Source organism: Diceros bicornis, chromosome 8, assembly GCF_020826845.1.
Source record: "Diceros bicornis minor isolate mBicDic1 chromosome 8, mDicBic1.mat.cur, whole genome shotgun sequence".
Lineage (NCBI taxonomy): Eukaryota > Metazoa > Chordata > Mammalia > Perissodactyla > Rhinocerotidae > Diceros > Diceros bicornis.
In genome coordinates this window covers 86,172,244-86,199,487 of record NC_080747.1, presented here as the reverse complement: position 1 = coordinate 86,199,487, position 27,244 = coordinate 86,172,244, and the positions used below count along the sequence as shown (strand labels likewise).

The 27,244-nt window shown below is 47.5% G+C and overlaps 1 protein-coding gene across 10 annotated transcripts in view; it reads right to left on the bottom strand.

Annotated features, from left to right (window-relative positions):
* The window catches only part of LOC131409835 (ral-GDS-related protein-like), a 272,278-nt gene that overhangs the window by 108,011 nt on the left and 137,023 nt on the right, over positions 1-27,244 (bottom strand). The window contains exons 2-7 of one of the 10 annotated variants that reach the window (XM_058547610.1): positions 20,210-20,331; positions 17,297-17,609; positions 16,331-16,546; positions 15,857-15,959; positions 15,289-15,358; positions 11,323-11,467 (exon numbers count right to left, since the gene is read on the bottom strand). In XM_058547610.1, coding sequence (XP_058403593.1) covers positions 15,309-15,358; positions 15,857-15,959; positions 16,331-16,546; positions 17,297-17,305 — 378 coding nt within the window. In that variant the 5' untranslated portion in view covers positions 17,306-17,609; positions 20,210-20,331 and the 3' untranslated portion in view covers positions 11,323-11,467; positions 15,289-15,308. Of the gene's footprint in view, positions 1-11,322; positions 11,468-13,737; positions 13,769-13,946; positions 13,986-14,129; positions 14,175-14,846; positions 15,163-15,288; positions 15,359-15,856; positions 15,960-16,330; positions 16,547-17,064; positions 17,136-17,296; positions 17,610-20,209; positions 20,332-27,244 lie in introns of those variants that run through there. The other 9 variants (XM_058547609.1, XM_058547611.1, XM_058547608.1 and 6 more) reach the window with 9 other exon arrangements.

Sequence of the window (27,244 nt, the reverse complement as noted above, 5' to 3'; positions counted from 1 at the left end):
GGTCCCTAGCTGTGCATGCTGGGAGCTTTTGTCTCTTAACTGCTCCCAGCAGGCAGCCTGAAGGGCTGCAGGACTACAACTCCCAGGATGCTCTGGGCACAGGGCGGTGCCTAGCCCTAGGGGGAGGAACAGGGTGGTGTGTGTTTGGCTGAGGGCAAAACCGTCATTGGCTGCAGACACTTGTCCTGCACCTGCTCCACGTGGACTGAGCCCCGGAGGGATGTGATGGGACGAGAAGGACCAGGGAGTTAGGAGGGTGTGGAGGCTGCATGGGCAGCCTCTGGCCTGCAGCGTGCAACTGCTTTTGTCCAAAGTTGAAGCCAGACTCATCCCTCTTCCACACCGCCTCCCTCCGTGGCTTGATTCCTCCTCCCACCTGCATGCCTGTGGGTCTTTCCACAGCCTCCTACCTAGTCCAGGGCCAGGTGCTTCTCTAAAATGCTTATGGGAACTGGTTTGACATCCCAGAAACTTTCCACTTTGCATGTTGCCCTCTGCCTTCTCCAGCCAAAGTGCCAACATTTCATTAGCTTTTGGGAGAAATTCGCCCTTGTGGCCCCTCTTACAAGCACAACTTAAGAGCTTTGCAGGGTGGTAACATTGGCTGTTGCTTGCCTTTTTTGCAGATGTGGAAGTTGAGGCATCCTTGATGTTAATCACTGGTTTCCCCAGGATCCGCTAAGAGCAGAGGAGAACAAGCCAATTCCCAGGAAAGTATCTAGTAGGCCATTTTCACCAACCCATTCCAGTGCAGAGGCCTCTGAAACAGCATCCTTAAGATGAGAATAGCTTAAGCATTTTGCCCTTTAGATTGATCACCTAATCTCAGCTCAGGCCTGAGTGGCCAGTCTCTCAGAGACACAGGTGACGACTCTGATCCCTCAGGAAGAGACCGGTGGTCCACCTTTGGGAGACGGATGTGTAAGGTAGACAGCACTTGGGCAGCATTTGAAATTCGTCAGCTTTAACATCTCTGCTTTGGATTCCGGCAAAGTTCCCGGATAAACACGCCCAGGGATAGTCAGATGTACCGTATTCTTTAAAAATTGATTAGAATAGTGAAAGGAACAGAGCATAAAATAGCTTGCTTATTTGCAAAAGATGAAATGCAAGCAAGATCTTCTTGTCAATTTTTTTCTGTTTATTCTCTTGGCTATACTGTACACTTGAATGCAGAAATAAAAAATTTGAATGGCCAAAATCTCTTTTCCTGAGATTGGTAAATTAATTTAAAAGTTCTATTGAAACCTGTGGAGGAGTGGTTAGCAGCTTTCACGACTTATGTCCTCCCCAAAAATCTGGGCATTGATCTACATGAAAAAAAGTCCTTGTTTATATTACACATCCCAGTAGGTTACATTTCCGATTCCTGAATGTGGGATATTATCAAAATAACTGAAAAACCTGGTCATGGAAACTGGACCCTGTCACTTTGTCAAGAATTTGCCTCTTTATGAATAAATGACACATGAATTCTCTAACATTTTTGTAAAATGTTATTTTGTAAAATGGACGAGAAACTCTGTGGTGTCTCTGAATGTGGCAAGACAGGGAATTCTCATTAGACCGCATCCTCGGATTCTTCTCTCGTGTTCAATAGGCCCAGGTGATAGTGCGTGTGGTCAGGTGCAGCGCTGCTCCCCCAGCGCCCAGTGTTCCATCCTACTCTGGCCTGTGCATTTTTCAGGGGGTTCTGACAACACTCGTCCGCAAGGGTTGGAAGGAGACATTGAAACATGAGGATATTCATCAACTTAAAACAAGAATTAATGGAGAGGAAAGTTTTGGGGTGTGTGTGCTCCGATGCACTGCTGTTGAGGTGTGGCTGCAGTGACCACTGTGCTCCCAGCGTCCCCACAATGGCTTTCTCAGAAGTTTGATCTCCTAGCGCAACCACAACAGCTGTTGACAGAGCTGGGAGCTCATCGTGGTTCAGTGTCTTCCATCAGATTTTGTGGCTCTTGCCCTCCTCTGCTTGCCCCTTTCCTATTCCTATCTGCTGTGTTGATTGCTTTGTAGTTGTTTCCTGGGAGCCACTGTGTGTAACTGTATTTCGCAGTGTCTTTAGGGACCCACCCTCACTACACGAGTCATTGTACAACATTGACTTATCCAGGTGTAGCCCGTGTTCGTCCTCTCCAGTGGAGCTGTGAAGAACCCTGCTTAGTCAGAGCTCCTCTCATTCTCATGCTGCTTACGAAGCTGGGCATCTCGTCTTTGGTCTCATTAACATTATTCTTTTCATCGATTATTCTGAAGTCAGATACAACTTTGTTAATAATGTGGACACTGGCTGTCACAGGCACTTTTATGTATCTTCCCCAACAGCTCTGTGAAGTAGACCTGTGATCCCCATTCTACAGGGGGGGGACACTGAGGCTCAGAGAGGTCGAGTAGCTTCCTTCACTTCACAAAATTTCTTGGTACATTTTGAATCTCCACTTGGAACTCCGCCTCTCACCCCATCCTGAGTCCATTATCTGCTTGATGGCAGTCACCTTGCATATACAGGCCCCGGGCAGGCAGTGGACTAGTTGGGCGTGGTCCTCCGGCTTATCCTGGGAAGGTTCTAGGTTTATTGCGAGAGCTGGAGCAGTGGACACTGACCATCACTCGCCTGGAAGGTTTGTTATGTAGAAATACTCCACTGACTTTTTGCGGGTGTCATGTCTTCTTTGTCTTCATTGCTCCCCTGGGCTTTCTCCTACAGTCCGTGCTGTGCAGTAACATACAGTACAGAGACTGGTGAACATAATACTGTTGCCCTGCACAAAATGGCCACATCACTCATTTTTCTAATTATGAAAGAAATACACCCTGTTAAAAATGTCAAATTACACAGATCTATAGAAAACGAAACCCTCCACTTTCATCCTCTTCCCTGAAAACTCACTGCTCTACTCAGAGGGAACTGTTGTTAACAAGGTGGGGTTTATTCTTCTGGACATTTCCTATGTATTTATAAACACACATAAAGTTTTTTAACATAAATTACATAACTACATCGTTTTGCAATTTGCTGTTTCCCAAACCATATATCATAGACGTTTCCCGTTATCAGTGCACATCATTCTAACTTACCATTTTAAATGTTTTAGAGGTATTCCAAAGAACAGGAATACCATAATCTGTTTACTTCTTCTTTGATAGAAATGGGATTACATCCAGTTTCACTATTGTACATAACGCTGCAGTAAGATCATTGTATGGAATTTATTGCACCGCTATTCAACTGCTCAGTTTGCTTTGTTTCCTTTTAGTGAGAGACTATGATATATTTTTAACATTTTTATGGGAATTATTTTATAGGGAAATTAATTTTATCACTGAATAAATACATTTATGGGGAAATTGGCCTTCAAGGTCATCCATCTCAGTATTCTGGAGAAAAATCTTGAAACTTAGAAGGTATTATGCTTGCTCCATCACATTCTAACGAGTCATGTTAACAATTTAAAGTTGAATGTTTGAATAGCCTCTACTCTCTCTGTTCAGAAGGATGACTTTTTCTTGTCTTGAAAACTTCTGACTCCAGGGGCTCTCAGTTGGACTTCAGAGAGGATAAGATATTGGTGTCGCATCTGTTTCTCTTCAGCTGTAGGCTGAATCTTCCAAAGATCATAGAATTGAGCATGGTCCAATCGATATATATGATTTGGGTCAAAAATTCAAAGTAATGAATCCAAGATAGGAATCTATAACTTTGGTTCTTAATAAAGAATTTCCTTTGAGGACCTGCCCAGTGGCACAAGCGGTTAAGCCCACACACTCCGCTGCAGCGGCCCGGGGTTTGCCGGTTCAGATCCCAGGCACACAGCGATGCACCGCTTCTTAAGCCATGCTGTAGCAGTGTCCCATATAAAGTAGAGGAGGATGGGCACGGATGTTAACCCAGAGCCGGTCTTCCTCAGCAAAAAAGTGGGGGATTGACATTGGATGTTAGCTCAGGACTGGTCCTTCTCACACACACACACAAAAAAACCACAGAATTTCCTTTGATATTCTTAAGTCTCTGTGATTACTAGTAAAAACTCACCTATGGGTGAAGAGATTTGGTTCTGCTGGCAATGTCTGGCTTGAACATCCATAGTTAAGCCTGCCACATCTGTAGGTAGATTAGACTTGACCTCTTGATGACCTCTGCCCTTGGTCTTTGACCGGGGAAAAATAAGAATTTTAAAAAGCTGCTGTTATTAGCACTCAATGCTAGAAATGCCCATTAAAGAGTGAGTTTCATTTGGTAAACCAAAGGGAATATAAGCAAAACAATGTCTTTAATATCTATAAAATTTCAAAAAATTCTCATTTTTTAAAATGTAACTCTGTTTTTGCCACAGTGAAAACTGTGTATATATAGGAATGAAATATTCCTCTGTTCATTTCTTAAGTTGTTTCCATTGACTTGGATTTATCCTCTAATCCGTATTCCAACTGTGAAAGAACGTCTTGGTCCTTGAAAGAAAAGAAGCCATTGAAATTTGATTTTCTTTTAGCTCGCCATCCTACAGGTTTGAGGAATAAATGATCATGTAATGATACAATGATTTTGAAATCTAATTGTAAATTAGAGAGGTGTAAGGGATGATTGAATGGTGTTTCATCCTCATGGTCAGGGGTATTGTACACATGGACATGTAAACACGATTCAGAAAGCTGCTTCAGCCCCGTGACATCCCTGAGAACCACAGTTCAGGGAGGATCTAGGCACACAGCCATCTGCCTCGATCTCCTGGGTTACATGTAGATCCAGCTGTCTTGAAAGTGGCTTTAGAGCAGCTATCTATTTCTCCCCTTCCTTCTCTCCAGCTTATCTCAAAAAGTCTTGACTATCATATTTTAAAGTAAGACCAATTATAGTTATTTATATGAGCTTCTTGATCATTATTGCAGAGTAATAATCAGGCATACCATTAAATATCATTTAATTGATCTAATTAAATTTGTTGTACCTTATAATTGATTAGAACACTAAGTTTAGTTTAGAGTTTCATATTCACCAAATCTGTTAATCTACTTACAACTGCCATGTGCCTCACTCCTCTTAGAAGTGTATCTTTGGCCCATCACAAGATTTTAATGAATGAAATCATCATAAATTAAGATAATGTACTGTCTTTTGGATGATAGGGAGGCAGATGGGTCCATTTTGGAAATATGCCCATCTGTCTTTGCTCCCCATGGGAAGTTTCTGGTCACTAGGTCTCCAGGTGGCTTGCACAAGCCATAGGTCTGTAATAGCTTGGTGCCTCTCCTTCTAATTGGGGTAGAAATAAAAGAGGTCAGAGAGCCTTATTAAAGTTTTGGTTGCATGAAGTCTTCTATGAAGACCATCCATGCATATTGTTCTGGGTAACTCTCTGTTCCTAGGACTACTAGTTACTTAAAGCGCTTGTCAGGAACTGTGAAAGGCCTGATATTTTACCTTACCTGCAAGTTAATAAGTCAGCCTACTATGGTCTTATAGATCTTGGCAAAAGACATGAGACCCATGGGTCAGAGACAAAGGACTTAATGTCACAGCAATAGCAGTGGCCAGAGTATCAGCATTTGCACCGGTTCACTAAATCCCACTTCTTACAGGGTGATACACAGTGTGCCGGGTGACATGCAGAGGGTTGCAAGAACTCAGAGCTTAAGGAACTCAAATCTTTGATAATGGGCAGGAAGTCTGCTGACCTTTGCCCCAGAGAGGGGTGTTATTTCTATTATACTGGGCAGTAAGCAAGCCTGCCCTTTGCTCCAGAGGAGGTCACTATTTCTGTCTTCCAAGGCTGACAGCTCTACACACATCCTTGAAAAGATAACCTGGTTTTACTGGCTTTCAAAGATAAGCTTGAATGAGAATCAATCATCATTCAGTTCTTCTGTTTCCTTTATTCAGTGTGCAAATATGCTCTTTTCTCTGTAAAGTTCACTAACTTTATTCATACATAAGGGATGCTTTTGGTTTTATTTATTAAGTTGAAATTTTCTTATTAGAGCAAATGATGAAACTATTATGGGTTGGATCTGAAAGTATGCTTTTCCAAGAAAAGGTGAATGATCAGTGCTCAAAGAACTTTGCCACAAGGAGCTCATAGCAACTTAAATGATTTTAATTTGATTACTGTTTTGTACAACTTTCTTCCATCTTACTTCATCCTCTCTGCTTCCAGTAACTCTCATATGGGAATGGGGCAGTTTCAGGGATTCACTGAACTCATTTACAATATTCAAATGGTTTTCTCTGTTATATTGTCTTTATTGAGGTAATGTTGACATACAACATTATATTAGTTTCAGGGGTACAACATAATGATTCATTGTTTGTATATATGTTGAAATGATCACCACAATAAGTCCAGTTAACATCCATCCCCATACATAGTTACAAATTTTTTTCTCTTGTGATGAGGACACGGTGTATTTCAAGGTGCAGAGGAATCAACGATTATGTCTTACTTTTCCATATACAGCTTGATGGATTTGGACCTAAGTATACACCCTTGAGACTGTCACCACCATCAAGGCCACAAACATATCCATCACCTCCCAAAGTTTTCTCTCAACTCCTTTTGTACTATTATTCTGTGGTAAGAACTCTTAATATCTACTCTATTAGCAAATGTGACGTATGCAATACAGTCTTGTCAGCTGTAGGCACTATGCTTGTCCTACATCTCCAGAACTTATTTATCTTGATAACAGAAATTTTGTATCCTTTGACCATCAGCTCCTTATTTATCCATCCCCCCAGCCCCTGGTAACCACCATTCTAACCTCTGCTTGTATGAGTTTGACTATTTTAGATTCCACATATAAGTGAGTATTCGCCTTTCTCTGTCTGCCTTATTTCACTTAGCATAATGTCTTCCAGGTCCATCCATGTTGTCAAAAATGGCAGAAATTCCTTCTTTTTTCAAGGTTGATTAATATTGCATTTCTTTTTCCATTCATCCATCAGTGACATTTAGGTTACTTCCGTGTCTTGGCTATTGTGAATTAGCTGCAATGAACATTAGAGAGCAGGTATCTCGTTGAGACCCTGATTTCAATTCCTGTGGGTATATACTAGAAGTGGGATTGCTGCATCATATGTTAGTTTTCATTTTTGGAGGAAGCTCACTGTTTTCCATAATGGCTGTACTAATTTACATTCCCACAAGGGTTCCTTTTCTCCACATCCTCACCAACATTTGCCATCTTTAGTTTTTTTGATAATCACCATCTTAAAAGGTGTGAAGTGATAGCTCATTGTGGTTTTGATTTGCATTCCCTGATTAGTGATGCTGAACACCTTTTCATACACCTATTGGTCCCTTGTATGTCTTCACTGGAAAAAGTCTATTCTGGTCCATTGCCCATTTTTTAATTGATTTTTCTTTTTGTTATTGACCCAACACAAAAAAAGAGAACAAAATTTTCAGGCATTATGGGTGCTTCCCAGTTGATGCAGATGGTTTTGTTTTTACAATGGTACCAAAAGATAATGTTTCATGTTTTTTCTTCAGTTTGTTATAAGACCAGCAGTAGCTACTGCATGGCAGATAATTGGGAACGTCTTGGTTTGGAGGTTTACAACATAAATGAGTGGTAAGGAATTTTTTATTATTCCAAGGAAAGTATTGAGATCATAGTCCATGGAATCCAGGATTGATAGGTGTAGGAGGAACTTAAGGTGGGGATCGGTGATCTGGCATTACTTCTGATCTTGAGGGACAGGTATCTACTGTATGAGTGTTTGAATAAAAGTATTAGAGATCAGGAATTTGTGATGGGTGAATACGTTTTCTGAATTATTTACTTTTGACCATAACCGTTTGGATTATGTGAACATCTGGGATATGGGAGTAAGTCGTTAACAGGGGGTGGTTGATAATGTCGCTATTGATTTAACTTCTATGAACACCAAGTGGTCAATGGATTAAGCAAATGAGTAGTCAGAAAACACAGAAATGGTAGGATTTGGGATTTAGTAAAGGTTTGGGGACCGACTGCCCTGAGAGGGAGTGTCAGGACTTGTGCGGTTTAGAGTGACAAGGACAAGAATATAATAGAAACACACTCAAACAAGGAGGGGTGTTAACAGGATGGGGGAGGAGAAATGATCTGGAGTAGCCTTAAATTTTGACCTTGAGCTTTCTGTTCTTGATGCAACTTTGCCTGATGACATCCCAGGACACAAGTCAGATCTATCCCTGGAGGACAGAGGGAGGGTGGAAGTACAAAACAACCAGGATAATTGTCCTAAAAAGTCAGGGTTCCTTTGTCATTTGACCCAATTTCATGATTTATTTTTGTAAGGTAAGAAGAAAAGAAGGATGATAGTTACGTCTTCACAGAGGAAGCAGTGTAACTGTGGGAACCAGTCCAAACCAAAGCCTGGTTTAAGCATCTTCAACCCTTTGAGGATGTCCAGTGACATATTCAAGAGGCCGGATACTAGAATCCCATCCCATTCTGGCTGTGACGGGTCTCTGGGAGGACACTTTGGACCAGCCTCACCAGGTCTGCTGGCCCGAGAGACCGCAAGGACTCCAGGCCTGCAGCAATGCAGGAAAACTGGTAAGTCCTTTGAATCTTGCCAAAGCGTTGCAAAAACTTGCACCTAGTCACACAGGTGAATCCCTGCCAGGTGTGTTCGCAGGTAGTCTGCACTCCAGGTTCCATGCCCACTCCTGCCGGTCTTCAGATTTGGCAGAGATGATTCCAGGAGCTGATCTGGGCATTCCACAGTTCCACTGCCAACAATTTCTGGCGACTGAGGAAGGTATCAGGAAGGAGGAAAGGGCAGTGAAGAGCACAGGAGAGAGACTGGTGGTAGCACTGATGGCGGACAGACTTGCTAGTGAGGCAGAGAAAGTGAGGGGCCAAGAAGGACGTCCTGACAGCAGATGAAATGGAGCAGGCACCTCAGTGAGGTCTCTTGGCAGCGTCCCTAATGTTTCCTTGCTTTGAGCTCTTGAAACTTTAAAACATACCAATACGTTTCTTTTATTAAACTCTGCTGCGTGAAATAGAAAATATAGACAGTGGTTTCTTTCTGAGGTGAGAGGTTGAGTTTCAGGTGAGGAGAGAAAGATCTTCTTTTTTCATGCTGTTCTCTCATTTTCCTTTACTATGCACATTATTTATTTTTACTTTCAAGTCAGCAGAGAGTTATCAACGTCACGGGATGATTCAGTTTTTCCCCACAGTCACAGTAAAACCTACTTAAAGTGGATTATTCTTTTTGTGTAATATTCCAATAGATTCCAAAATATTTCAAAAGCACTTCGATGTCTATGTTCTCAAATTAGATATTTACTTCTAAGTCTCCATTTTTATGTTCTTTGTTGCATGCTACTTCAGAGTTGCATCTAAGGAAATACCAGATTTCCCTCAGTTTTTTAGATCCATATGTGTTGGAAATTTGATTCATGTAGATGGACATGGCAGTTGGGGGATCGTGCTATTATCAAAAGAGGCCTTTTCAGCATCAGTAATCTGACAAGAACCCACTGCTTGTTGGGATTCAATTGTCTATTTAGGGGATCAATCTTTCACTGTTGGCACTTCTCTTTCTCTTTGGAGGGAAAGTATGGCCTTCCCAGTTTTTTCATTACCAAACCACTTTCCTGGGTGGTTATGCTGTGTCAGGAAGGGCCTGGGATGCCGGGAACCAGAATTCATCCTCAGCTTCTGGCTGTCCTGAGAAGGCTTCCCTGACAGAGTCCAGCCTGTGTGTCTGGATGACACTTGCAGCCATCAGAAAGGAGGCGATAACTCACAAGTGCCAAGCGATTCATCTGGCCCTCGTCTTACAGGGTGTTCCCAAGGGAAGAGCTTCAAAATGCCACTTAGTAACCCTTTGAAAGCTTCTAGTCATGTGGTGGGTTCTCGGTGTGAGCTCAGAGCAGTGTCTATTCACCACCAGATGGGGAGCATTTCAGTATTTTAATTGGTAAGGCTGTGTTCATGTACGTCCATGGATCATCAGTTCCGTGGCTTTCCCTGCTGGAGCCCCCCACAACCCCGTCATACCTGATCTTTCAAAGCTCCAAACAGGGTTCACACCCCAGCAGGTGGTTGTAATGTAACCACAGCACAAGACTGGGGAAAAAATCACAGACACCCAGGGTTGACACACTTTAAGGGCTTGGGCCCAGTTGCCCCATTTGGACGAGTTTGGAACACCAACACTGAGTGTGTAAACTTGAGGATTGTCCAAGACCATGGACCTCAGAAGGACACGGGCTCAGAAGTCACCTTGGACAGCAAGGGACAATGTGGGGTCACTGACTGGCCAGGATTATGGTCCCTTATCCTGGCAAAGTAGAGCTCACTCGGGATCCATCAGGCCAAGTCAGGGAGGAGGTTTGGGGCTTTCTAGGGAAATTCTGTCCTAAAGGGAATTGCATAAGGAAGGCAGGGGTGCTGAAAATCCTGGTTCACAGGGAGCAGTAATGTTTATGTAACAAGGCCTAGCTGTAGCCTTAAAAGCTCCATCACAAATCTTTCCTCCTGAATGCAAATCAAGCAGGAAAAGGAATTCAGGGTCCTGGACAAGGATTCCAGCAGGATTCAAATCTAGGTCAGAGGTGAACATGGAGCCCCTAGAGGGCCCTCAGGAGGGAAAGTCCTGCCTGCCTTTAGTCCATCTGCAAATGAACTTCTGCGGGTCTTGTCCTCTCAACGTGCACGTTTTGATATTTTTCCATTGTTTTCTCCACTTAGAGCTGATATATTCCCAGAGATTGAACTAGAAAACAACAAGTTCCTAAAATTTGGTCAAAAGAAACCTCAAGAAGAGAAGCAGAAAACATTCCCTCTTCCTCCAGAATCAGGAAGGCAGCCCCTGCCTGTGGCATGACATGGTCCTGCGTAGTGCTGTTTTAAAGTTACCAACATTTCAGTGGTTTTTTTCTCTGCCTGTGAAAGTACCTTCAACCTTTAAATCTCAGGAGAAGGGGTGGTGGGCTGTGTCTGCACCTGGAGGAGCTGAATGATACTGAAATGAACTGGTCCTCGGTGTTAGGGGGACTTGGGATTGTCCCCACTAGCCAGAGAAGGGGCTGGCCCTTCTCCCTTTTCCCACATACAATAAGCTGATGACCCGGAAGAGTTCTTGATTCAAGGAGAAATGTGAGATTCTGTGTCTCCCTCACATGCCTACAGAAAGTGACAGAACCACACCACAAGTTCCAGGCTGTAAAGGGAACAGGACTTTAATATAATATTCAAACATGGCATTTATTATTTACAACAAATAACTACTGTCCCTCCCCAATGGGTTCATAGGTGCTGGGGGATGTCAGGGAGCTGAGATGGGGTCGTCCTCTCTCTCTTGGGCTTCTGGGGATCCCAGGAATCAGCTTAAAGTGCTCCCCTTCCTGTCAGGTGGGAGGAGCTGGCCCGGTGCATCGCAAGCTTCCCAGCTGTGTCCCGGCTGCTGAGGATGAGGCTGTGATCGGCCACTGGTATGGGGCTCGGTATTGGGGCCTGGGGGCTGAGTAGAAGTGTCGGGTTATCTTGGGGGACCTCCCTCAGAATCATGGCCACCCACCCTGTCCCCACTGCACTGGGTGCTGCAGACCCTGTGCTCAGTGCTGTTAGCCACCAGTACCCCATTTGTCCCTGCCACGGGAGCAATCGTTTACTATCACCTATTTCACAGAGGAGGAAACGGAGTCTCAGGAAGCTGAAGAGAGTCACCCCAGTCACAGGACTGCTCAGTAGTGGAGCTGGGATCCCAGTGCCAGCTATCCGACTCCCCAAGGACACACTTAGCTCAAAGCTTTACTGAACTCCTAGGAGTCAGTCACCCCAGCCCAGACACTCACTCACCCCTGAACTTGATGATGGTCGGCTCTTCTTGGCCTTGAATATTCTGCTGGCCAACTAGATCTGGGGATCCAGCAGGCAGGACAGGCTGTAGCTACAGTACAGAGAGGCACCTCTGAGCCTACCAGGAGCCACACCTCAGGTGTCCCCCCACTGCCTGCCCAGCAGCTGGAGTCTGGGTGTCCCAGAGTTCGCCAAGCAATAAGGCCTGGGGCTGAGCAGGGGGCCATGGAGACAAGCTCTCTGGACTGGCCAACATGGAGAGTCCACCCCTGCCCTCACTCAACTCCTGCACAGCCTCAACTATCATTCTCATTGAGCAGCTCCATGTCCTGGAATCAGGCCCCAAATCACTCCTCCAGCTCTGGTTGTAATTCTTTGCAACCACTGGGAGCAGCAGCATTTCCCTCATGACTCGGTATTCCTGGGACCAGAGGGAAGGAGAGGATGCACACAGGGCCTGGGTGGGGGATGCTGCAGGGGCCTTGTGGGGGGTGAGGGGTGGGGCAGGGGACCAGTCCTGGCAACGCTCCTTCCCACCAGTTCTATCCAGGCTCTACGTGTTCTCAGAATGGGAATAATCAGCCCCTCCTCCAGGAAGTTATCCTTGATGCCATCCTCCCCTCAACCAACCCGCCAATTGGATGGGTCTCCCACTTCTCTGTTATCGAAGTCTTCCAATCAATGTAAGATACAGGGGGTGGAACCAGGGACTGTTCTGTCCAGAGGGTCTCTGATTTCCACCTCCTTCCCCTCCCCTGCAGGGAGTGCCACAGCTGCTCACCTCAGTCCCTTTCTTAAGGTTGATCTCATTCCCCTGGAAGGTGGAGAGCCAGAGTCCATCAGACAGAATGCCATAGACTGACTAACCCCTTATGTCCACCCCTTCTCATGTTGCACTACTGCCAGGTCCCCAGAGGGGGCGGGGCATGCAGAGAAAACAGGACTTGGACCTAGGCCGGGCTCTGGGCTCCAGAGAAGGAGGACATGGGGGGAGGCTGAGGGACCTGGCAGCACAACCCTCTCTGATGACAGATTTGGAGGCTGAGGCCTCAGGCAGAGGGGACTGCTCAGCAACTTACGTGCTGCCTGACTTGGGGGGGGCGACCCCTCTCTCCCTCTATGGGCAGCATGGGAGTTAGAGGCTGAGTCCAGCTCAGATAAAACCTCACGCGGCTGTGCCATCAGGCAGCTCTGAGCTTCCCCAGCCTGGAGAACCGGAATGGGTGTCTCAGGTGGAGCCTCTGTTCACTCATCTCTAAGATGGGCCTGATGCCCCAGCTCCCAGGGGCCACTGCGAGGCTCCCAGGAGAGATGTGTCAAGTGCTGAGAGCTCGGAGCACATTTCGGGGGCTCCCGCATCCCAAGGTTCAGGATCGTGGTCCTTCCTGCCTGGCCTCAGGTTCACCCACCTCGAGATAATCACCCATCGCCAGACACAGCATAAGCAGGTCACCAAGGAAAGTGCCAAGATAGGGGACGACACCCTGTGACATTGGGGTGCGGGTGGGATGAGCCCTTGCTCTCAAGTCGACCCCCTGCAGACCCTCCCCTGAAAAGTCCACAGCCACAGCCTCCTGGCCCACCCCAGGGTTCCCACGGGGAACAGCCTAGGACCCTTAGCAGCCTCCCCTCAATTCCTCCTTGCTTCACACCCCAAGAACACCACACTCCTCCTCCTCACCTCCCAGGGCAGGCTTCTAGCAAATCACAGGGTATGCGGTCCCTGTCCCTCCCCACAACAAACCCATCCTGCACCAGCTCTTCCAGGCCATCCCGGTCACTTCTACTGGGGGATTCGGACACTGTAGCACCAAGAGAAAGGGCCCTCCTCTCTTGATTTGAGGCCTCCAGCTGGGAGCGCAGAGCCCCTCCCCCACAGGCACACTCACCTGCTGCTGCTGCTGCTCCTTCTCCTGCACTCTATGGGGGCTGATTTCCGGGGGGCAAACGTGGAAGGCCCCTCCTGTCAGGGTCGAGGACAGTGTCAGTGAGGCCATAGTCCCCTCACCGCATTTCTCTCCAGCACCACTCGCCTCCGACACTGGACATCTGACTCGAGTCAACTGGTACCAATGCCACTCCACCCTCCAAGGTCTTGTGATTCCAGAACAAGCCCAGTTTCAACTCTCTGAGTGTAAGCTTGGGCTTGCGTCCTGGACTCCCTGAGCCTGTTTCCTCATCTGGAAAGTGTGAGAACTCCAGCTACTTCACAGGTTCTCCTGAGGACTCACTGTCGCATGACTGTTATCACTGTTCTCGCCCTCACCCCTCCAGGGAGCAGGCAGAAAGCTCCCACATTCCTTTCCTCCCTCTTACTTCATCACCTCCATGTGAGGCCTGCACCACACGATCACCATCCTTCCATTTCCCTGATGGGGAGACAGAGGCCCAAACAGGGGCAGTGAGTTGCTCAGGGGCCACAGAGGAGAGGCCACTTGGCCCTCCCAGCCAGAGACACTGTTCCAACATCCTCACCTAACCCCCAGCCCCACCACTGACAACAGTCCTGACCCCCGAGCTCTCGAAGCTTGGTCGTGGGCTGAGGCGTGGATGGAGAGGATGTGGTGTCTTGGGAGTCTGGTTGAATGGCTCCTGCCTGCCCCAGTCTCGTGGAGTGTCTGGCCCCCAGGCCGGGACAGAGGCAATGCCAAACCCTTCTCCTCCCCAAGGAACCACTCAGGATATTCCCCTGCACTGAACTCTTTCTTTATCCACTCAGAAACTGGACCCCCAAGGTGCCACCTCTGATCAACAGGGAAGGGGTGAGAGGACATTTTGCTTCCCTGTTTACATGAAGCTCCTAACTTCCTTTCAGCAGGATCCACTAAGAATCTATCAGTTGCCTAGGCGCTACTCATAAGCCACCTGGGGTATATGTCATTGCCAACCAGGCATTCAGGTGAGACTCCGTTGTTGACTCGAGTGACTGCTCTAGGCGTCCAGGGGTGGTCCCAGAACGCACACACATCTGTCTCTGGTCCAGCTGTTCAGATCCAAGGATGAGCATCTTGTTTGTCCACCTGGGCCAGGGACATTCCCTGCTGTGCCCGTCCCTGGGGTAGGCAGTGTGCTCTCCCCTTGGAGACATGGTGAAGATAGAAGGAGCAGCAGGGGCCTGGCTTCCTGAGGACAGGTTTAGGCTGAGGGATAAACCCACCCAACCACCCAACAGCCTGGGAGTAGCTACATTCAGCAGGACGGAAGTGCATGGAAGCCAGAAAACTGCTGATGGCGCCAGATCGGCAACTCGCCCTGGAACAGCACAGCCAACACCACTGTGTCCCATGACCAGGGCCTCCTGCCCACAAACGGCACCCCACCTGCCCATGGGCCAAACAGATCCCTAAGCTTGTTAACCTGGACAAGATAGATGGGAACGTTTCAGAGAAAGTTCAAGTGAGAAACTATCAAAACCACAGCTTGCCCAGTCCCCCTCCCCCCGTGGCCCCTCCTCTCTTTCCAGACCCCCAGCCTCCACTCTACCTTGGTCATCAGTTCTCTGCTCAAGGACTCGTCTTGGCTATAGCGCTCCTTAAGTTTTTCAGAGCTCTCCCTGAGGAGAGGGGAAAGAGGGAAGGACAAATTTAGGGATAATGTGAGGGGTCTGAGTGCAAATCCTTTTCTTTGACAACCTAAGAGATTCAAACTGCCTGGAGGAGTGCTCTCACTGGGCTCCTCTGAGGGCTAAGGTCTTGTGAGACTGGGAGGGGGCTCTCCTCTTGGTCACTGGGGTCTCCATTCCCCCGCTATACAGAGCAGCTCTCTTTTGACCACTTTCAGTTTCAACTGGGCATAGAGTTCTGTTGCTATAAACACTTGAAAATCTCCAATGTGGCTCAACTCAGTACCTGGCATTTAGAGAAACCGAATCCTGAAGCAGAATTGGTGCACTAAGGACACCAGGAGACTTAGAGACCCACCGCTGAGGCCCAGGCCCTGTTCCAAGCATTTGCTGCCACCCAGGAGTTCCCAGCTGACTGAGGGGCCAATGGCAGACATACGGGAGATCCCCCATCCACCCTGGTCCTCCTATGGAGAGAGGCCTACCCACCAGGAAACTTCCCCCATGTGTTCTTCAGGTGGCATATGGATGTTTTCTGCAGAACAGAGATGACAGTGCGGGGCGAGGAGAAGTTCTTCAGGATCTTGCACTCCTGGGGAAGGGAAGAGAATGAGCTGTGAGGTGGGGCGCTGGAGCCCTGCTTGCTCTAGATTCAGTCCCCTTCTATTTAAATCTCCTCTCCTGGATGAGACAGATGCTCAGGGAGCCCCAGAAGGGCACATTTAGGACCCAAAGAGTAACACTCACAAGGAGGAGGATTTTAGCTCAACCCAAGGAGGGAGCCACGTAGGAAGTGAGCATCCCCGCACTGGGACCTGGAGTCAAGTTCAGCATTCCCCTGGCAAGAAGGGCCTAGGGACTTGCAGGGGCTTAGACCACACACTGCAATCCTGGGACCTGATAAATGTGGAGGCAGTTCCTAAGGCTCCAGAGAGGGGCTCCACTGGGCCTCCCACAGCACACCTGGGCCACCTGGATCCAGCGCTCCACCACCCTCACCCTGTCCTGGGCCATCATGCTCGGGTCCCCGAGGCAGGTGGTGACGACGAGGCTGGCCACCCTTCTGAAGTGGTCGATGGTGGCCCGGACGGTGTGTGCCAGGTGCTCATTGCTGGGCTTGTTCCTCTTGCCCCAGGTGGAGCCCAGGCACTGAGAGGGCACCACCTTCCGGAAGAGCTCCTGGGGAACAGGGGGAGTGTCACCCAACATTGCCACACCCCAGCTCTGTGTCCACATCCCCAAAAGTCCCACACAGGGGTCACAGTTTAGAGCTGGAGCTCAGGAAGCTCATGATGTGGCCTGAGCCTTGTGAGAGTCCCTGGCTTTTCTTCTCTGTCCACTGAGGGTACCCAGAGGATGACCCAGGACCCAGTACTGGCAGGGAAGGGAGAGGGACATTTGCATCCAGCCCGTCCTGGCTAACTCCAAGCTCCAGATGGTGGCTCACCTCGGCTCATCCCAAGGGGGCATCTTCCAACACACTGATCCCCCTCTGGTCACACTCACCATTCTGATGCACATTCTGCCCTGGCAGCTACAACCACGGGCCTTGTCTGTCTCCCTTGTAGTGGAGTACACATCAGGTGTCTAATAAGTCCTGAGGCTGTTGAGCTTCCTGAGCAGACGGTTGGGCCACCAGGGACCTGGTTGCATACAGTGAGTTCCCCTCCACTACTGATGTGCCAGGCCCTGCTCACCCTTCCTTCTCTTCAAGGAGCCGGCACAGCCACTCTGTGCAGCAGGTCCTGTTAGTGTCCACCTCTACGCTCTGCAGGTGGAAAGCAAAGGCTTAGGGGTTCAGAAAGTTGCCCAGGTCGTAGGGGTGGAGCCAGGATTCGGGCCCAGATCATAGAAGACTGGATGAGGTCTGGGGCAACGATGGCAGAGGGAAGGCCTACCCCACCCCGCCCTGAGAGCCCAGCTGCTCACCGCATCCATCACAGTCAACTGCTCCACCACCAGCTTAGGAGGGAAGGCCGTAGGTTGGGCTTCTTCTCACACTTCTTAGCCACAGGTGGAGATGGACTTCCCACTAGAAATGATGGTCCAGGTGACTCCAACTCAGCAGCTCCCACTCCTGCTGGAGCCCATGTTGGCCCTTGCTCCAGCTCCAACACTGCTGGTAGAGGGGACACTGGCTCCAGTGCTAGAGGGTGTGGTGTCAACGGAGCTGGAGCCAGCTCTACCTCCACCACTGCCCACAGCTCTGCTTCTGCTGCTGGCTGAAACTCTGGAGCTGACTCTGGAGCGGGATAAAGAGAAAGGTTCACTCACATAGCTGACTTTCCATGTGTCCTTCTAAATACAGGAAAGATCCCACTTCTCTTCCAGGAATAGCCAGCCTGCAGTCCCCCTTAGCCTCTGGCTCTGCCTCAGTGGCCTCCTAAACTCACAGCAGACAAGGGAAAGAGGGTCACGGGAGCTCAGCTCTGAACCAGACAAGGTTACCTGCATGTACGTCCCCTTTAGCTTGAAAAAGAGACAGCCCCTGACTGGTCCCACCCTAGTTCTGGTCCAACCCCATCATCTCAAGGTCCTGAGTGTGGAGGCCCTCTGCTCCTGCTCTCATCTCAGAGCAGCACTGGATGGTGTGGGTGGCCTCATGTACCTGCTCCTTGTCTAGTGAGTTGGTGGAGTTGAAACCATTGAGCAGCTACTCGACGACCTCCTGAGTGGAGTTCTGCAAAGACTGCCTGGGAGCTGGGCCAGAGGGAATCAGGGGTTGCCTGCACACTGCCACAGAGGCCAACCCCCAAGAGAAAGTCTGCTCCTCAGTTCAGGCACAGAGGGCATCCTGGCAAAGATTTTTGGTCAGGGAGGGAAGGAAATGAAACCTCTAGGGCTCAATAATATACGAGTAGAGGAGCTCACCTTCTCATGCTGTCAGCCATGATCTGGGGTATGAATGTGACAGACCCACCAGGTTTCCGACACCTAACAACAAGCTCCTGCCCAGGAATGGCCTGTCCCACATACCCTGCCTTCCCCACTCCACACAGACACACAAACACACACACACACACTATGAGGGGCCTGGAGTGTGGGGTTGATCAGGTGGGATCACCGTTGTGTCCTGGCCTGCACTAGCCTTTCCTGGGCTCCCCCATGTTACCCTTCACTGCCTCCTGTCAGACACCCAGAGGCGTCAGGGATGAGGGCTGAGCCAACATCGGCAACAATCAAAAAGATTCTCTTTCTGGGTTTTTTTGAGGCCAGATCCTCCAAAAGTTTGGATACAACAACAAAACATTTTTGCTTCTTGGCTGTCTCCATTCAAGTGAGCTGGATGGGGGGCTGTGGGTGCCTGGTTACCAGAGTTCTAAGATCCGTTGAGGCCTAGGACCAAGGAGATGGGTTCATTTTTCAAGATTCCTTTACCTGGGACCCTTACCTCAATCAGATTTCTCCAGAGCTGCCCATTGAGCCCGGGCTGCTCACCCTCCTCTCTCATGTCACTTCCTGAACTGTACACAAGGAGCCTACACAGCCCTAGCCACAGTTCCCTGGAAACCTAACTCAGGTCCTAGCTTTGAGGAGACAGAGATGAATGCAGACCTCCTCTTTCTTACCAGTTCTGCATCCTGGGAAAGTCCCTGTGCCTCTCAGGTCCTCCCTAGTCTCCAAACCTACACCATGGGGATCAGGCTAGAATCTACTTGCTAGGGACCTCGCCCGGTGTATATGAGATAATATCTATTACCCCTGTGGGCTGGTGTCACATGTACCTAAGGCACAAACTTAGAGATGGAAGAAAAACAAGAAGGGGTGACATGTAGCACAGAACACCACTCAAAACAGGCCTGGATTCTAGCAATGTGATATTGGAACAGTCACTTCCAACTTGGCCTCATTTTCAGGTCAGCATCATGAGGGGTTTGAAACTAACGGAAATTTAGATACTGCCTTCTGTGGCATAAAACCATTCAACTGTTTCCTGTTTTATGGAGAATGAGACCCAAGGGCCTCATCTTGGCCTATGAGGTGGGAAGCCTCCACAATGGTACCCAGTAAACCCCACCCATGGCATAGCCATCCCCGTGGAACCACTAAGTGGTTAGTAACTGGCTTATGAACATAATAAGAGCCAATGTGATGGGATGTCTTGTCTAAATTTTAACTACACAAGTCTCTCACTTCCTCTTACTCCCTCTCTCATGTTCCATCTCTCTCTCTCACTCTGTCGAATCCCTGTAACTGAGGAATCAAATACCAGTGTTTTGGGACTGCCCAATGTGGAGGCCTATAGAGGAGAGAAGCACGGGAGTGCCCAGGCCAACAGACAGAAAGGAACTCAGGCTCTTAGTCCAAATTGAACCCTGAAGGCTGAGAGTGACCTTGGGGGCTTGTCCTCCCCCAGTTGAGCCTCAGTTGGGGCCACAGCCCCAACCTGTTCAACTCACTGAGGCAGAGGCACCCAGCTAAAACATGCCTGATTGCTGATACACACAAATTGTGAGATAGTCAACATTTGTAGTTTTGAAAAGCAAGGTTAGGGGCAATGAAGTCAGAGAGGGAAAGGTAACTGACATAGCCTACCAGGCCCTGGCCCTACCTTCCACCCCAGCTCCTGTTCTCTCCTCCCAGCCTCCCTCCAGCTGCACTGGCCATATTTCTGACCTCCTCTGGCCAAACTCACTTCTGCCTGTGAGACTCAGGACCGGTGGTGCCATCTCCCTGACACACTGCTCCCAGACCCCTGAAGGGCTGGCTCCCTCTTGTCATTCTGGTCCCAGCAAATGTCACCCTATTGAGGCCTTTCAGACCCTCCTACCAAGTGACGCCCAACCCTCCCTCACAGCCCCCTGCTGTGTTTCTCTACAGCACTTGCTGAGAGGAACTTACCCACGGCTCTCAGAATCAGTGACAAAGATGGAGAACTCAAAGGTTTTGCGGGTACCAATGCCTGTGTTTCTCATCCCCTAAGCCATCAGATGTCTCCTTTGGATCCCACTGCTGCCACCAAACTGGTACAAAACAAAATAAAACTGAGTAAATTTTAAACATCTTATCGGCTTTATTCAACAGTTCATGAATCAGGCAGCATCCAGTCTAGCAGAGAGAAAGGAGCTGTACAAAATGAAAGACTTTTATAGGCAGAAGGGAGCAGGAACAAGGAAATTACACTACACCAAAAAGAGGATTGGTTACTGCAAGGTTACCTTCCTTTAGGGGATGGCAGGGCTCTATTAGGAAGGTGACCTACCTGCTGCTCATCAGGCGATTCCCAATTGACTGGTTTATGATTCTATTCCTGGGAGGGCAAAAAGTCTAATTAAATCTCGGCTTGTTGACGTGAGACTTAGGCTAAGTGGCTCTATTAGGGCCTGGTGTCTTGTTTTATTATTTTATTTATTTATTTTTTTGGGGAGGGAGATCAGCCCTGAGCTAACATCCATGCTGATCCTCCTCTTCCTTTTTCCTGAGGCAGACCAGCTCTGAGCTAACATCTATTGCCAATCCTCCTCCTTTTTTCCTTCCCCAAAGCCCAGGTAGATAGTTGTATGTCATAGTTACACATCCTTCTAGTTTCTGTATGTGGGATGTAGTCTCAGCATGGCCGGGGAAGAGGTGCGTCGGTCACGCCCGGGATCCGAACCCAGGCCGCCAGTAGTGGAGCGTGCGCTCTTAACAGCTAAGCCACTGGGCCTGCCCTGGTGTCTTGTTTTAAACACATTACTTCTGCTGGTCCCTGATTTCCCCAGTTACACCCCAGCTGTCCCTTCATTGACCATTGTTGGTCACACACCCACTGCACCTGCCTCCAGTCCTTCCCCTTCAACACCGTAATCTCACACACAGCTCCTCCCTACACTATCATGACGTCTCCCACCACACGTCCCCTATACTTTCCACACCGCCATCAAGATGATTCACAAACACCACAACCATTTATGTCCAATGGGCTTAGAGGTCTAACCGTGCACTGGGAATCAGGAGTCACAGGGTCTGTCACTTGGCCTCCAATCACCTACTGTACCCCAGCTGAAGGGCTTACCCTGCAGAGAGACTCAGTTGTAGCCAACTCCATCGAACAACATCTTTGCCCCAGGCTTCCTTCAAAATGCTCCACCCACTTTCTGCCCCAACTGCTCCTTGAGGGGTCATTTTGGGGTAGGCTTTGAGGCCACCTTGGTGATTTTGTGCCCAGGCCCAAACAGCTCTTGGCCCACAAACACTTTAACCATACCCCCTGAAATCATATACCACAGGTAGCCAGTGAATGGGTGCAAATTATTTTACCTCAAGACACCTAAGGAATATTTGACACCAGGAGCATCCACTTTTGGGTTTTACTGTGGGCTCATATCACAAGGCTCTCACCCAGTGAGCGTCTCTCTTCCCCAACCCTGTGAGCAGCTTTCTCCAGGCTGTATTGTGCAATGCACTATTGTTTCTCTCTCAGCCTGCTTCTCTCAGGTCGCAGGTCCCCTGAGTTTCCTGCTCTGACAGGCTACCAACAACCCATAGAAACAATGTCAGTCCTATAGCACTGGGTTTTCAGTTCTACTGGGATTGACTGACTGGACTGGGCACAGGTGCGGTGGCCCTACCCACACAAAATCAGGAAACTGAGGCAACTAAGAAGTATCAATAACCTTAACAGAACATGGACAACAACTCCATAAGAACATATCCTAACCCCTGAACAACACACTCATGAGTCTCTCGCCTAAATGGTTTTAGAAAATGGTCTGGCCCTAGACTGTCTATACCGGCCAAGGAAGGAGGGGTTGGTGCCTTTCCTAGAACCACACTTGCTGAGTGTACATCAACAGAGAAGTTCAAACCTACCTCCACCAAATGGCCCAAGAGGTTAAAATATTGCATAATATTACCCAAATCTTTGAATAGATACCAAAGGCCCCCGAGATCACTGACCTATTTTCATGGCTGGTCTCTCCAAGTTGGGAACAATGGAAATGGACTGGATTTTAGACTGTTGCTTGTATAGTCATAGGATTTGTTACTATAGTCCTCGTCGGATGTTTACTCTCTTGGCTACAACTTGCCCTACCCCTAATAACTCCATTAATTACACTTATTAAATATACCAGGCAACTTAAAATTAACCAATACCCTGATTAACTTAAAAAATTCAAAATTTTTATGTGGAAAATCTGCTTAACATAGAATACACCGTTTTAAGCATTTCAAAGTATACATTTGTGTGGCTTTTAGCACAATGATTATGTCGTGTGGCTATCACCGCTATCTAATTCCAGAACATTTTCAACACCCCCAAACAAACCCATACTCATTCACAATCTATTTTCTGCTAACCCAAACCCATGGAAACAACTCATCTGTTTTCTCCCCCTATGGATTTTCCTATTCTGGACATTTCATTCAAATGGCATCCTGTTATCTATTGCCTTTGTGGATGGCTTCAGTGAGCACACATGTTTCAAGATTCACCCATGGCCGAGCATGTAGCAGTACTTAATTCTTTTTTATGGCTTATAATATCCTATATTATGAATAGGCCACATTTGGTTTATGCAGTGATAACTGGCTAGAAATTTGGGTTTGTTTTCACTTTTGGACCATTGTGAACACTGTTGCTTTGAATGTCTATGGGCAAGTTTGCTCTTTTGGACATATCTACCATGGGCCTCTCCAGGTCAATGGTAATTCTAAGTTTAAGATTTTAGAAAATGCCAAGCTGTTTTCTGCAGTGGCTGCATCATTTTACTTTCCCACCAGTAATGTATGTGGGTTTCCCTTTCTCCACATCTTTACCAACACTTGTTATTTTCCATTATGTTGAATATAGCCTTCATTTTGAGCGTGAAATAGTATCACATTGTGCTTTGAATTTGTATTTTCCTAATAATTAATGATACTGAGCAACTATCTTGTGCTTATTGGCCATCTATGTATTTCCTGGAGACATGTCTATTCCAGTTGCTTACCCCGTTTCATTGACTTGTCTTTTATAATTGAGTTCTAAGAGATCTTTATATATACCCAATATAAGAGCCCTCTCACGTATATAAGTTGCAAATAGTAGGAGACTTCAAAGACCACTTTTAACGGATAGAATATCCATACAGAAAATCAGGAAATAGCAGACATGAAAACATTAAATACTAAATGGACCTATCAGACACACACAGAATATTTTACTGGACAGCAACAAAATGTACACTCTTCTCAAGGGCACACAGACTATTTTCCAGAACAGATCACATGTTAGGTCACAAAACAAGTCTTAACAAGATTAAAGAAGACTGAAATAATACCAAGTAACTTTTCTAAACACAATGGCATGAAACTAGAAGTCAATAACAGAAGGAAAACTGGAACATTCATAATATGTGGAAGTTCAACAAAAACTCTTAAACTTAAAAGTAGATCAGGGTGCAGACAGGTGCTGTAGCGGTTAAGTGCATGTGTTCCGCTGCTGGCGGCCTGGGTTCGGATCCTGGGCACGCACCAACCCATGCTTGTCAGGCCATGCTGTAGTGGCATCCCACATAAAGTGGAGGAATATGGGCAAGGATGATCGCTCAGGGCCGGTCTTCCTGAGCAAAAAGAGGAGGATTGGCGTGGATGTTAGCTCAGGGCTGATCTTCTTCACACACAAAAAAGGTAGATCAAAGAAGAAATCAAAAAGGAAATTAGAAAACAGCTCAAAACATACAAAAAGAAACAATAGGGACCGGCCTGGTGGCACAAGCGGTTAAGTGCGTGCGCTCCACTGCAGCAGCCCGTAGTTCGCCGGCTCAGTTCCCGGGTGCACACCAACGCACCGCCTGGCAAGCTATGCTGTGGCGGCATCCCATATAAAGTGGAGGAAGATGGGCACAGATGTTAGCCCAGGGCCAGTCTTCCTCAGCAAAAAATAAAATAAAAGAGGATTGGCAGATGTTAGCACAGGGCCAATCTTCATCACACACACACAAAAAGCAACAATATGGGCCGGCCCTGTGGCTTAGCGGTTAAGTGCGTGCTCTCTGATGCTGGTGGCCCGGGTTCGGATCCCGGGCACACACCGACGCACCGCTTCTCCAGCCACGCTGAGGCCGCCTCCCACATACGGCAACTAGAAAGCTGTGCAACTATGACATACAACTATCTACTGGGGCTTTGGGGCGAAAATAAATAAATAAATCTTTAAAAAAAAAAAAAGAAACAATAAACACACCAAAACTTATGGGCTGCAGCAAAAGTAGTACTAAGAGGAAAATTTATAGTGATAAACTTGTACATTACAAGAGAAGAAAGATGTCAAAGAAACAACCTGACTTACAACACACAGCATTAAAAAAAGAAAAAATGAAACCCAAAGTTAGCAGAAGGATAGAAGTCACCAAGAGGAGAGTGGAAAAAAAATGAAAGACAGTATGGACGATTAATAAAAGTAAAAGTTGAGTTTTGGAAAAAATTAAATTGAGAAACCCTTAGATAAAATATCTAGGAAAACAAAGAAAGATGACTCAAACTAAATCAGAAATGAAAGAGGAGGCATTGCAACGGATGCTTCAGAAAGAAAGAGATCAGAAGAGACTATTCTGAACTAGTGTACATTCATAAATTGCATAACTTAGACAAAATAGATAAATTCCTAGAAACAACCTACGAAAGCTGAATCATGAAGAAATAGAAATCTTGAATAGACCAGTAACAAATAAGCAGATTGAATCAGTAATCAAACACCTCCCAATGAGAAGGGACTTCTCCACTCTGCCTGACCTTAGCCAGCCTGCCCCAGTGCCAGGCTGACTCCTGTGGACCTAGTTGGCTCCCTGCAGGCTTCTGCAAATCCAGGCCCCTGGCTCACCCTGGAGCATGCCAGCTCTGGTGGCCTCAAGCAGCATCCTTGACACCAGGCTCCTACCAGGCTCCTGGGAACCCAGGGCCCCATCTCAGCCTAGGGGCTGCCATCTTCAACAGCCCAAGGTGGCTCTTGTGACCACAAGTGGTGTCCTTGGCACCAGGCTCCTGGTGGGCTCTGGTGAATCCAGACCCTGGATCACCCAAGGTCCTGCCTACTCCAGGCAGACACAGGCAGCACTCACAGCCACAGGCAGCTTCTGTAACAGGGCAAACCCAAGACCCCAGTGGGCTCCCACAAACCCAAGACCCCAGGTCACTCCAGCACTTGCTGGCTCCAGCAACCCAGGTAGATTCCATGACACCAGGCTCCCAGGGGGCTGCTGGGAACTCAGGCCCATGGATCACCACACCACCTGCCAGTTCCAGCAGCTGTAGACAGCTCTTATGGAACGAGGCTCCTTGCAGGCTCCCACAAAACCAGGCCCCCAGTTTACCCAGGTGCTTGCTGACTCAGGCAGCCCCAGGCAGCTCCCATGGCACCAGGCACCGGCAGGTTCCCATGAACCCAGGCTTCCATCTTGATCCAGTGCCTGCTGGCTTCTGCAGCCTCAGGCAGCTCCTGTGGCCCCAGGATCCCAGCAGGCTCCCAGGAATCCAGACTTCTGGCCTACCACAGCACAAGCTGTCTCTCGTGGCACCAGGCTCCTTGCAGTCTCCCATGAACCAAGGCTCTCAGCTTATCCCAGCACTGGCGAACTCTCATGGCCCTGGATGACTCCTGTGGCTGCAGGCTCTCAAAGAGGACCTGCCAAAACAGGCTCCAGTGGGGCTACTCATGATCTCAGGGTCCCAGCAGTGCCCAGGGCCAGACACAATACCATAGACCCAAGCTTTCCACTCACCCCAGTACCAGGCTGTCCAAGGACTCCAGCAGCAAGCTTGCCCCTGGACACCACCAGATGGCCTACCCAGGACCCCTAGATGGGATGACTATGAAGGCTTTGGTTTGCTAAATCCATTCTGTAAAGACTGGAAGAGGTGCCTACTTCCTCAAATTTGCAGACACCAATGGAAGGCCACAAGGATCATGAATAATCAAAGACTCATGACACCACCAAAGAAAAAAAATAAAACTCCAATGACCGACCAAGTAATGGAGATATAGGAACTATGACACAAAGGTTTCAGAACAACCCTCTTTGAGAAATTCATAAAACTCTAAGGAAACATAGATAGACTACTAAATGAAATAAGGAAACAGTGCATGAACAAGTGAGAAGTTCATTATAGAAACAGAAATCATTAAGGAAAAACAAACAGAAATCCTAGAATTGAAGAACACAACGACTGAACTGAAGAATTTAATAGAAAGTTTCTAAATCAGATTCAACCATGTACAAGAAATAATTAGTGAACTAGAAGATGTGTCGTTTGAAATCATCCAGTCAAAGAAACAAAAAGAAAAACGGTACTGCATAGGAATGGGGAAAGGCAGTGTGAATTATGGGATACCATGAAAAGAAATAGATAAGCATTATTAAAGTACCAGAGGAGAAGACAGGGATAAAGGAAAAGAGTGTTTACTTAAAAAAAAATAGCAGCTTGTATCGCTATGAGTTTCCCTCTCAGGACCGCTTTTGCTGCATCCCATATGGTTTGATATGGCATGTTATCATTTTCGTTTGTTTCCAGATAGTTTTTGATTTCTCCTTTAATTTCATCAATGATCCATTGGTTGTTCAGTAGCATGTTGTTTAATCTCCACATTTTTGTCACTTTCCCAGTTTTTTTTTCATGGTTCATTTCCAGTTTCATAGCCTTATGGTCTGAAAAGATGCTTGTTATGATTTCAATCTTCCTAAATTTATTGAGGCTTGCTTTGTTTCTCAACATATGGTCTATCTTAGAGAATGTTCCATGAGCGCTTGAGAAGAATGTGTAGTCAGCTGTTTTTGGATGGAGTGCTCTGTATATGTCTACTAGGTCCATCTCGTCCAGTTTTTCATTTAAGTCTAATATTTCTTTATTAACTTTTTGTCTGGATGATCTATCCATTGCTGTAAGTGGGGTGTTAAGATCTCCTACTATTATTGTGTT